This window comes from Nannobrachium achirus (genome assembly GCF_963921795.1).
Source record: "Nannobrachium achirus genome assembly, chromosome: 2".
Taxonomy (NCBI): domain Eukaryota; kingdom Metazoa; phylum Chordata; class Actinopteri; order Myctophiformes; family Myctophidae; genus Nannobrachium; species Nannobrachium achirus.
In genome coordinates, this window is record NC_137811.1 from 19,413,378 (window position 1) to 19,423,471 (window position 10,094).

The following is a 10,094-nucleotide window of genomic DNA, read 5'->3' on the forward strand; positions in this document are numbered from 1 at the left end:
ACTGTGGTGTGCCTTCAGGGAACGTGACTGACTGAAACTCTTGGATTTTCTCCAGTGTGGACACGTTGGTGTGTCTTCAGGTGATCCGAGTTACGGAAACTCTTGTCACAATGTGTACAGTGGAAAGGTTTTTCTCCAGTGTGGACACGCCGATGTTTCTTCAGATCAGATGACCAAGTGAAACTCTTGTCACAATGTGTACAGTGGAAAGGTTTTTCTCCAGTGTGGACACGCTGATGTGTCTTGAGATCACATGACCAAGTATAACTCTTGTCACAATGTTTACAATGGAAAGGTTTTTCTCCGGTATGGACACGCTGGTGTGCCGTCAGGTGAAAAGACCCACTGAAATTCTTGTCACACAGTTTACAGTGGAACGTTTTTTCTACAGTGTGGACACGCTGGTGTGTCTTCAGGTCACTTGACTGAGTGAAACTCTCGTTACAATGTTTACACTTGAAACCAGTGTGGAGACGCTGGTGGTGTCTCTTCAGTTCATATGATGATTTGAAACTCTTGCTGCAATGTTCACAGTGGAAAGGTTTTTCTTCAGTGTGGACAAGTCGGTGTTTATGCAGGTCACCTGATCGAATGAAACCCTTGTCACACAGTTTACAGTGGAAAGGTTTTTCTCCAGTGTGGACACGCTGGTGTATCTTGAGACGATATGAAGAGCCGTAACCCTTTTTACAGAATATACACTGGAAAGGTGTTTCTCCAGCATGGACACCCCCACTTGTCTCCCCCCAATTATTACTGTCTTCAGTGACTTCAGTGTGAGATTCAAGGTGAACTTCAGAACAATGTGAAGAGATGTCTTCATCAACAGGCTCCTCTGGTCTTTGAAGTTGCTCCTCCTGCTCAGGAGAAACCTCCTCTTTACACACAACCAGGATGTCTAGGAGAAGACAAAATAACATGATAGTCAACACTAAAATGTAAATCTATGTTTCTATCTGTTCCATGTACAAATACATTACCTACTAAGACTGACAAACAGTAAATGAAAAATAATCTGTGTCTGGGGCTAATTTAACAAGCCACCGATCACCGATGTTTGATTTCTTGTGCATGCTGCCAGTAGGCCAAGTAAGCATTTATTAAAGTCTGTAAAGTTTCTATCGTTTACCAGGCTATCCCTGCTTGTCACTATTAATAGCTTGTATTGCAGTGCTACTCAACCCGCGGCCCGCGGGCCGCATGCGGCCCGCGCCGCCTGTCTGTGCGGCCCGTCATGGCAATACCAATAAAAATATGATTTTTCTAAGCCTGTCAAAGTTAACGCGCAACGCAAAATGCGGTGATGTTTGAGCCTCGGTGGATTCCGTAGTCAGGAAGCGATTGCAGTCAATGCACAGAACACAGCCTGAACACAGTAGTGCGGAGATGCTGGCGGCTACACTAGATCTATTGTACAACGAGACGGTCAGACAGACAAATCTGCGGAGATTTTGCAGCAGACAACCACAGTCGGGCTCACTGGAGTGGAGACGCATGGCGGTCGTGCGATATGAACGCTCGCGACCGTCATGTTTTAGGCTAGTGAAGACGTAGTCGTCTGTGCTTGTCTCTGCCTCCGCGGCTCCGCCAGTCAGCACCGACATACAGTGCACACACGTTCCAACAGATCGTAGCAGCCAGGGAACTATGCTTGTACCCCAAATGGGGAAGTTTTCTCATGCCAATAACGCTCCTTTTCATTAACTCTCTTACTGCCACAGAATTTAACAAAAAGCTCCATCCACTGCCAGAATTGTCGCTCATCTTTGAAGGCCTACTGGAGAAATTTGGTTTCGACTATAAAGACAACAATTATATGGCAACGTAGAATAGAATGTCTACTTTGCAACAGAAAAAGATTTCGAGTTTTTATCTTGTTCTGTTCATTAGCTAGAAGCTGCAGAATGTGGCCTAAAAACAGCTCTTTGAGAACATAAAGCTGAGAAAAATGCATTTTTGTGAAGAATACATTTTCAGGCAGAAATCTCTCTTTAGCCTTTTATTGTTGGCTTCAGTAACATCACACCTATGATCAGTGGTTGTTTACAAACAAATTCAAAAAAATAAAAACAAGAAAAAGTGTCTTTTTACACACTTTTAGTGTGTAAGAGAAGTAAGAGCAGTAGTAAGAGCAGTGCAGAACATTGACACAGTGACATGAGCTTCAGCCTGAATCCTGCTTCAGCTTTCAGGGTTCTCTTTATCTCACTGTGACACTACATGTCTACAGAGTGTATATGTGTGTGTGCGTGCGTGCGTGCGTGCGTGCGTGCGTGCGTGTGTGTCATTCAGCCTGCACAGGGCCTGGGGCTCCATTCTGTTTCACTCCAGCCAGGCTCCTCCGGAAGGGCTCCACCGGGTCTGCTGAACTCGTACACGAGCCCATGGTCGATCTGTAAATTATACAAATACATAATTACTATAAAATACATGAAAAATAGTACACCTTCAAGCTCACAACGCGTCACAGCAGAATGCGTGGAGGTTGGGGGCCTACTATTTTCATCAAAAGGCCGTTTTAGAAATGTCAACCCCTGCCTCTCTAACATTCTATGCACTTCCTGCTTACCACACAAATATATATATATATATATATATATATATATATATATATATAGTAATTATGTAAAAACAGCATTCATGGTCTGGAGAGGGCACTTTTTACAGATGGATAAAAGGGCAGGGGCTCAAGCCCCCTTTGATGTCTATGTGAGCATGTGCATGGTGCTAAGTCTGATTTACAGAAAAAAGTTTGTTTTTTCTTTACCTATCCTTGTCCTTGGACGACCACGATGTGGAAATGAAGAAGTAGGCTCATCATCATCGTCGACTCATCATCTAAAATCATAGCCAGGAAAATATCAAATAGTTTATATCTAAACAAATCAATTTACAATTTTGACATTTAGCAAATGACTTACAATAAGTTCATATATAACATAAAATGCAGTTATAGTAAATAGTTACCATGCATTTACTGTCACAGTGACATTCCCTTTATACCCTGTATACCTATATAAAATGTCACAATGCAACATAGCTCTGTTTACACAAAGCTGTACTCCCTCCAACTATGTTCCCCATTTTCAACAGTTTTTATTTGTAACACTTGCTTTGGCAATGTAAACGTATGTTTTCTCATGCCAATAAAGCTCCTTTGAATTGAACTGAAAAGCTACATCATCAGCTACTGATGATGATGATGATGATGATGATGATGACGATAAAAAGAAACCTCTCCCTCTCTCTCACACACACACACACGCATCGTACGCACGCACACACAAACTAAGCCAATAAATCCTAAATTCCCATCAAATAATCTTAGTAGGCTGTGCAGTGCACGTACACTACACGCGGTACGTGCACGCGCGTGATAGGAACTCCACGTGTGTCCTGAGTAGCGACAAAAACAAACAAAGCACGTGGATCCTAACTGCTTGGATCAAGTTACTGATCCGGTCCGGATACGGAAACATTTCTTGCATGTATGTGTACGTGTAAATAGCCGGATGCAGTAGGCGGGCTCTAGACCGGATCCCAATGTCGGAGTGGCAACACGTCGCAATGGAAAACCGTTACCCACTGACCATCCCCCCATCCCAGGCTTCCAGTTCCACACGGATGCTCTGTTATCACACAGTATACAACTATATACAGTATACAACTATACAATACATACATGCACTGGATTGGAAGTCTTACTTTGGACAGTAGAATCGTGGCCTCTGTTCTCCGAGGGGTCTCTACGCGGAAGCCATTCTTCATTGGCCAAATCGCCCAGTTCGTCCGTCTTTTCGCGGCGGTACATGGGTCTCTGCTGCTGCGGCGATGTGAGCCCCCGGGCGGGGGGATCCATCCTACACGGGGGTCGAGCTCCGTCGGGATCGGTTTCCACAATATCACGAGGCTCTTGATCCATTTTTGGACCCCGGTTCTTCGTGACTGGCACCATCTTAGTCTGGGATCGCTTCCAATTTCGGGCTTTTGATCCGGTCGGGAGCGGATGACGTCCTACGTTCTTCAATCTTTTTATCTTCAATAACAATGGCTACAGTGATCTTTTTCTCTTCTTCATCATCATTATCATCATCATCATCGTCATCATCACGTCCACCACCACCATGGGCGCTGGTCCTGGGTCACCAACACGGGTAGGTTGTGTAATCCTAATTCTAACAAAGTTTATTTCTATCGGTCAGGGGGGGTTGGGTCGCACTTCGGCGGAATGATACCAGCAAGTTGAGGCTGAGTTGGCCTAATACATCTCAATATTCTAGTACTGCTAAATACTACTACCTACTACAATTACTATACTACTAATACTATAAAACAACTGATTTCCGACAAAATGATCGCTTTTACCAACGTTTCTCTCTCTCTTTCTCTACTAACAGCCCGATGCATAAAACAATATAGTCCCTCAATGCTGCTAGCAGCTAGCAGTGGCGTCAGTTCAGAACAAGCTAAGGTATGGCAACATGACTGGTGTCTGGTGAAGACACCAGTCATGTTGCCATACCTTAGCAACAGGCACGATGAAAAGTACATTTTTATTATTTCCCCCTGTCAAGGTATGGCAGCTGCATACCCCTGCCATACCCAATTGACGCCCCTGGCAGCTAGTCGCTCTGGGCAGGCGGAGCCAGGACAGTCTGTTTACTTTTTTTTTTTATGAAAGGTTTCCGGCTGTCCTCAAAACGACACTGACGACCAATTATGCATTCAAAAGTTGCGCAAGGACGACTTTTATCATAATCCATAAAAAACATCAAACGAACGAACGGGCGTATTGGCACAGACGTCCCTGGAGGATTGGGGCGAACAGGAACGTTCAAAGCAGTATAAGAGTTAATAGGACGGATTTAAAATAAATAGACGTTTATACTTATTATTCAATGATCACTATTCTTGGGGGACATTCACCAAAAATAGCCGATCTACAAGCTCACCACAAGATGCATTGTGAGCTTGTAGATCGGCTATTTTTGGTTAAGAGTTGTTGTTTTATGGAAAAATAACTCAAGTAAAGTTCAACTCAGCCAGTTGTACTGTACTTGTAAAACAGTTTGATGCTTTGAGCTTTGTAATTTAAACACAACTAACTGCTCATTGAAGGAGATTGACCAAAACTAGCCGATCTACAAGCTCCAATGCATCTTGTGGTGAGCTTGTAGATCGGCTATTTTTGGTGAATGTCCCCCAAGAATAGGGATGCTGGGGTTTGAGTGATTGAATAATAAGTATAAACGTCTATTTATTTTAAATCCATCCTATTAATGAAAAGGAGCGTTATTGGCATGAGAAAACATACCTTTACATTGGCAAAGTTCACTAGCCTTGCATACCCAGACACAGGGGCGGTTACAAAACGATTGAACCAGTTCTGTTAATTTTTACTTCACATTTTGTGAATAAAGCCTAATTTGATCAAATTCGATAATGTCTTCATTCCATGAGGTTTGGCCTGGCTTATATAGATGGAAATGTGGCTGTTTTCTGTGTGTTTACTTAATTATTAAGCTTGTCATGAAGCCTGTTACAAAATCATTGTAAACGTCCAAAATAGGACCGTCATTTTTAGGTTGCGGCCCTTTGGACTCTTGGTATTTTGCTGAGTGGCCCCTGAGCCTTCCTAAGTTGAGTAGCCCTGTTGTATTGGGTTAAGTTCAAAACAGAGATAAGATACAAAAGAGGTATAACACAGAAACATCTCTACCCACATAGTTTAAAATCTAGAAATGGGTCTCTGAGTCAGAGGTCCAAAAAATGAGACGGAACAGAGGGTTTTTGAACCGAGACAAATTTCCCAGAGAAACCTTCTGATTTGCTATCCCCAGCCCGAAATGGAGCTGATAAAAAGTGGATCCGATCCTAAATGGAGCTGGGGGATATTTACCTGATCTGGCTGGGACTTTAACCCCATATTGTGTCAGATGCTTATGTTCACCAAGACCAAATTGCAAAAGATTTTTCTACAGATTCTTGTACCTCTGGGCATGCTTAACACATCATGTACAGTATTATAATATACGAGTTAAACGTGCATTATGCTAATTAAACAAGGTCTTATGATTAAAATGTTATCAGATTATCAGATTTGGAATCATCATGGTTGACTTGTATGAAAAAGTGTCTTCATACATGATTCTAGGTCATCTGGATCAAAAGTTATTTTTTAGAGATGGTGCCGGGTGGCATTTTGAATTTGGCCCCCTAGCAAAGAATGTTTGGATGTTTGGAGGGACCTCGGAGTGAAATATTTTATAAAGTGTCCATAGAGGTCAAATCAATCATCAAAACATTGTTGCCAGTGGTTTGTCACAGAACCTCAGTTTGTGACTGTAAGTGATATCTTTTCATATATTGACTCACCTCGTGTGTTCTGGGCGATTTAGACAGACATCTGTATTGATCAGTGCCAATGCCAGTAGGCCAAGGAAGTATTTTTCTGATAGATAGAATGACTTAAACCCTCTCTACTTAGTGAGCTAATCCTCTATAGTTATTAAGATATTGTGAGCATTAAAATCAAGAGCTGAGAAAAAGCCTCACAAAGATGAAAAATGTCCCATTTCTAGATGGCCTGCTTCCTACAGAGCCACACCATGAAAATCAATTTACATAGGCCTACATAGATTCTCAACTATGACCCAAGTTTCAACCAGGTATTACTTCATGGACAGTTTTGCTTCTGTTTGAGGACATCAGCTGTGATCGGTCTACTTTTGAGTAGATAAACTTTTTGTTGCCACCGCACACTGACTCCTCTGGTGCAATATCCTCTATTAGACCAATAACATTTAAATAAGTGATGGGTCGCACTCTACAAGAGCGCATTAACTTTTACAATGTAAAGCTGCAAAACATTTACAATGTAAAGTGATATGATGCAGTTTTAGTTTTACATTGCATTTGCACATGTGCCTTTGGATATGAATACAGTAATAAAACAATGAATGTTATTAATTATATACCACTCTTTGTCCCTATTGTAGTCGTTATACCATTGAATTCCTCCGCAAACAAATTTGTGTTTCTACTGCTGTTGTATTTTACTCCTCCCACCCAAAACCCGCTGCTGACAGGTACCACCCCAGCCCATAGGAATATGTGCAGTCAGGGGCGTCACAAGGGGTGGGAAAGTGGGACTGAGTTACTAGGGCCCAAGGTGGTGGAGGGGCCTTAATTATTGTATACTTTAGCTATTGAAAAATAGCAGATATACAAGCTCACAGCGCGGCACCGGGGGCCGCGCTGCGAGCCTCTAGATCTGCTATTTTTGAAAAGTCGTGGAAAATGTGTGCAAATCTTTGAATATATGTATTTTGTAACTAAAATTTTGCTTCTGGGGGGTCCCTGGAACTCAATATTTGGAGACGGGGGTCCGTGGCCAAGGGAGTCTCTCTCCATTCCGACATGTCGCCACTCCGAAATTGACTTCTTATTGTCGGAGTGGCGACACTCCCATAGGGGTTACGTTTAGGGTTAGGGTTAGAGATAGGGTTAGTGTCGGAATGGAGACATGTCGGAAAGGAGACATGTCGGAGTGGCGGGATGCGCCCCGTGGCCAAATACATACCATTTTGGGGGTCCTTCACATGAGAAGGTAGAAAGATTTGAATTATTTAAATATTTTCATGATTTTTCAAAAATAGCAGATCTACAACGAGTGCCGCGCTGCGAGCTTGTATATCTGCTATTTTTCAATAGTTAAAGCACAGGGGCCCCACAGTGAATCATTGTACCCAGGGCCCAGAATGTGGTGCGACACCCCTGTGTGCAGTGATATCACTCTCCACACCCGCCTTCCGAACATGGGTCAATTGTGTTCATATGAATCGAGCATCCATACTAACACAATTTGCCCACGTTCCGGGAAAGCCGGATGCATCACGGTGGATTCAAACCCACTACCTCCATGGAGCTGCAGGTACTATACCACTCTGCCACACGAGGGCCCTAAAACATTAGTTTTCAGATATATTGTAATGATGACTATAGATATTGTGACAGCTCTTGAGCCCTACAACAGAAGTAAAAATGAAAGAAAGAGAGAGCACATGAAACTTACTGAGGTGTGGGTGGTCTTCAGGTTCAGGTTCCTCCCAGGCCGAGTCTGGAGAGTTCATCTTCACCTGCAGTCTGGACCCCACAGACTGGTCTGAAATGAAGCAATTGAATAAGGACTTTAAAAACCGGAGACCAGATGGTGTCAAGAATAACAATAGTATTTGCAAACATGCAAAGGCAAAATAGCCTATTTTGTTGACTCTTGTTAGGATTAATTTTGAAATACTGTTCTGGATTTTTATATCCTTTTATTTCGATAAACACTATTTCCTTTATATCCTACTTACTCCACACCGATGAAGCACTAGTGTGGATGCACTGGTGATTCTTCAGGTCATCTGACCGAACGTAACTCTTGTCACAATGTTTACACTTGAAAGGTTTTTCTCCAGTGTGGATATGTTGGTGTCTCTTCAAGTCAGTTGACTGAGTGAACGTCTTGTCACAATGTTTACACTTGAAAGGTTTTTCTCCAGTGTGGATATGTTGGTGTCTTTTCAGGTCAGTTGACTGAGTGAACGTCTTGTTACAATGTTTACACTTGAAAGGTTTTTCTCCGGTGTGGAAACGCTGGTGTCTCTTTAGGTGACCAGACTCACTGAAACTCTTGTCACAATGTTTACAGTGGAATGTTTTTTCTCCAGTGTGCATAAGCTGATGTCTCTTCAGGCTACCAGAACCACTGAAACTCTTCTCACAATGTTTACAGTGGAATGGTTTTTCTCCAGTGTGGACACGCGTGTGTGCCCTCAGGTCACCGGACTGACTGAAACCCTTGTTACAATGTTTACATTGGAAAGGTTTTTTTCCAGTGTGGATATACTGGTGTAACCTCAGACCATACGAAGAGCTATAACTCTTGTCACAGAGTTTACACTGCAAAGGTTTTTCTCCAGCGTGGACACCCCCACTTGTCTCTCCCCAATCATCACTGTCTTCAGTGGCTTCGGTGTCATATTCAAGCCCGACTTCAACTTCAGAACAATGTGAAGAGACGTCTTCACCAACAGGCTCCTCTGGTCTTTGAAATAGCTCCTCCTGTTCCTCCTGGAGCAGACTGGGGCACCTCTCCTGTTCAGGAGAAACCTCCTCTTTAAACACAACCATGTGGATGTCTAGGGGCAGAAAAATAACATCATAGTCACTCAAATGTAAATATATTTTTCTATCTTCCATGTTCCATGTACATAGGGCTGTCACAATTATTACATAATCGTCTAATCGTGATTATTTGACATTATCGCAATTATTTTGTCATAATCGTCATAATCGTGAATGTTGAAAAATGTCCCAAATAGTGGAAATAGCAGATCTACAAGCTCACAACACGTCGCATTGCGACGCGTTGTGAGCTTGTAGATCGGCTATTTCCACTATCAAAGTTATTTTTTAAGTAGTAAGTTGTCAAATATGTCAGTAATTTATTTGTGTATTTAGGTTATGTGTCATATCTACCATGTGCAACTTCAAAGCCTAAAAGCCAAACAGAAACGTAATTACCAACGACAAAAACACAATTAAATCGTTAATCGCCAATTATTTGAGTGACAATTAATCGTCCTGTAAAATGTCATATCGTGACAGCCCTACATGTACAAAGCACGTGTGTGTGTGTGTGTGTGTGTGTGTGTGTGTGTGTGTGTGTGTGTGTGGGTGTGTGTGTGTGTGTGTGTGTGTGTGTGAGAAACCTACTGAGGTGTGGGTGGTCCTCAGGTTCCTGTTTAATAGAAATGGCCCTGGCTGAGTCTGGAGAGTTCATCTTCACCTGCACTCTGGACTCCACAGACTGGTCTGAAATGAAGCAATTGAATAAGGACTTTAATAACTGGAGACCAGGTGGTGTCAAGATTAACAATAGTATTTGAAAAGTGCAATGGCAAAATAGCCTATTTTGTATGTTGGTGCTAGAAGAATCAGGCCATTTCGACTAAATCTTCCAGGGTTTCTTCATATGAATCTGTTCATGACAGATTGTGTGCGAGTGGCTTAAGGCTTAAAGGTGGAGCTAAAGGAAAGCTGTT

General features: G+C 42.5%; 1 protein-coding gene and 1 long non-coding RNA gene across 2 annotated transcripts; both read right to left on the bottom strand.

The window, feature by feature from the left end:
• On the bottom strand, window positions 1-9,842 carry LOC308280450 (uncharacterized protein). The gene is made up of 4 exons (XM_080720724.1): window positions 9,766-9,842; window positions 8,361-9,188; window positions 8,075-8,164; window positions 1-898 (listed from the first exon to the last, which is right to left on the bottom strand). The coding sequence occupies exons 1-4, from the start codon at window positions 9,830-9,832 to the stop codon at window positions 15-17; spliced, it is 1,869 nt and encodes a 622-aa protein (XP_080576850.1). The 5' UTR covers window positions 9,833-9,842; the 3' UTR covers window positions 1-14.
• On the bottom strand, window positions 1,985-2,831 carry LOC308301147. Its single transcript, XR_013962856.1, has 2 exons — window positions 2,768-2,831; window positions 1,985-2,393 (listed from the first exon to the last, which is right to left on the bottom strand). It is a non-coding gene; the product is annotated as an uncharacterized lncRNA (long non-coding RNA).
• Window positions 9,843-10,094: the final 252 nt, after the last annotated feature.

Coding starts and splice junctions, on each gene's coding strand:
- LOC308280450 (XM_080720724.1), bottom strand. CDS start 9,832: ATGAACTCTCCAGACTCAGCCAGGGCCATTTCTATTAAACAGGAACCT. Junction 9,189..9,765: donor TGAGGACCACCCACACCTCA/GTAGGTTTCTCA, acceptor TTCTGCCCCTAG/ACATCCACATGGTTGTGTTT. Junction 8,165..8,360: donor TAGTGCTTCATCGGTGTGGA/GTAAGTAGGATA, acceptor GCTTCATTTCAG/ACCAGTCTGTGGGGTCCAGA.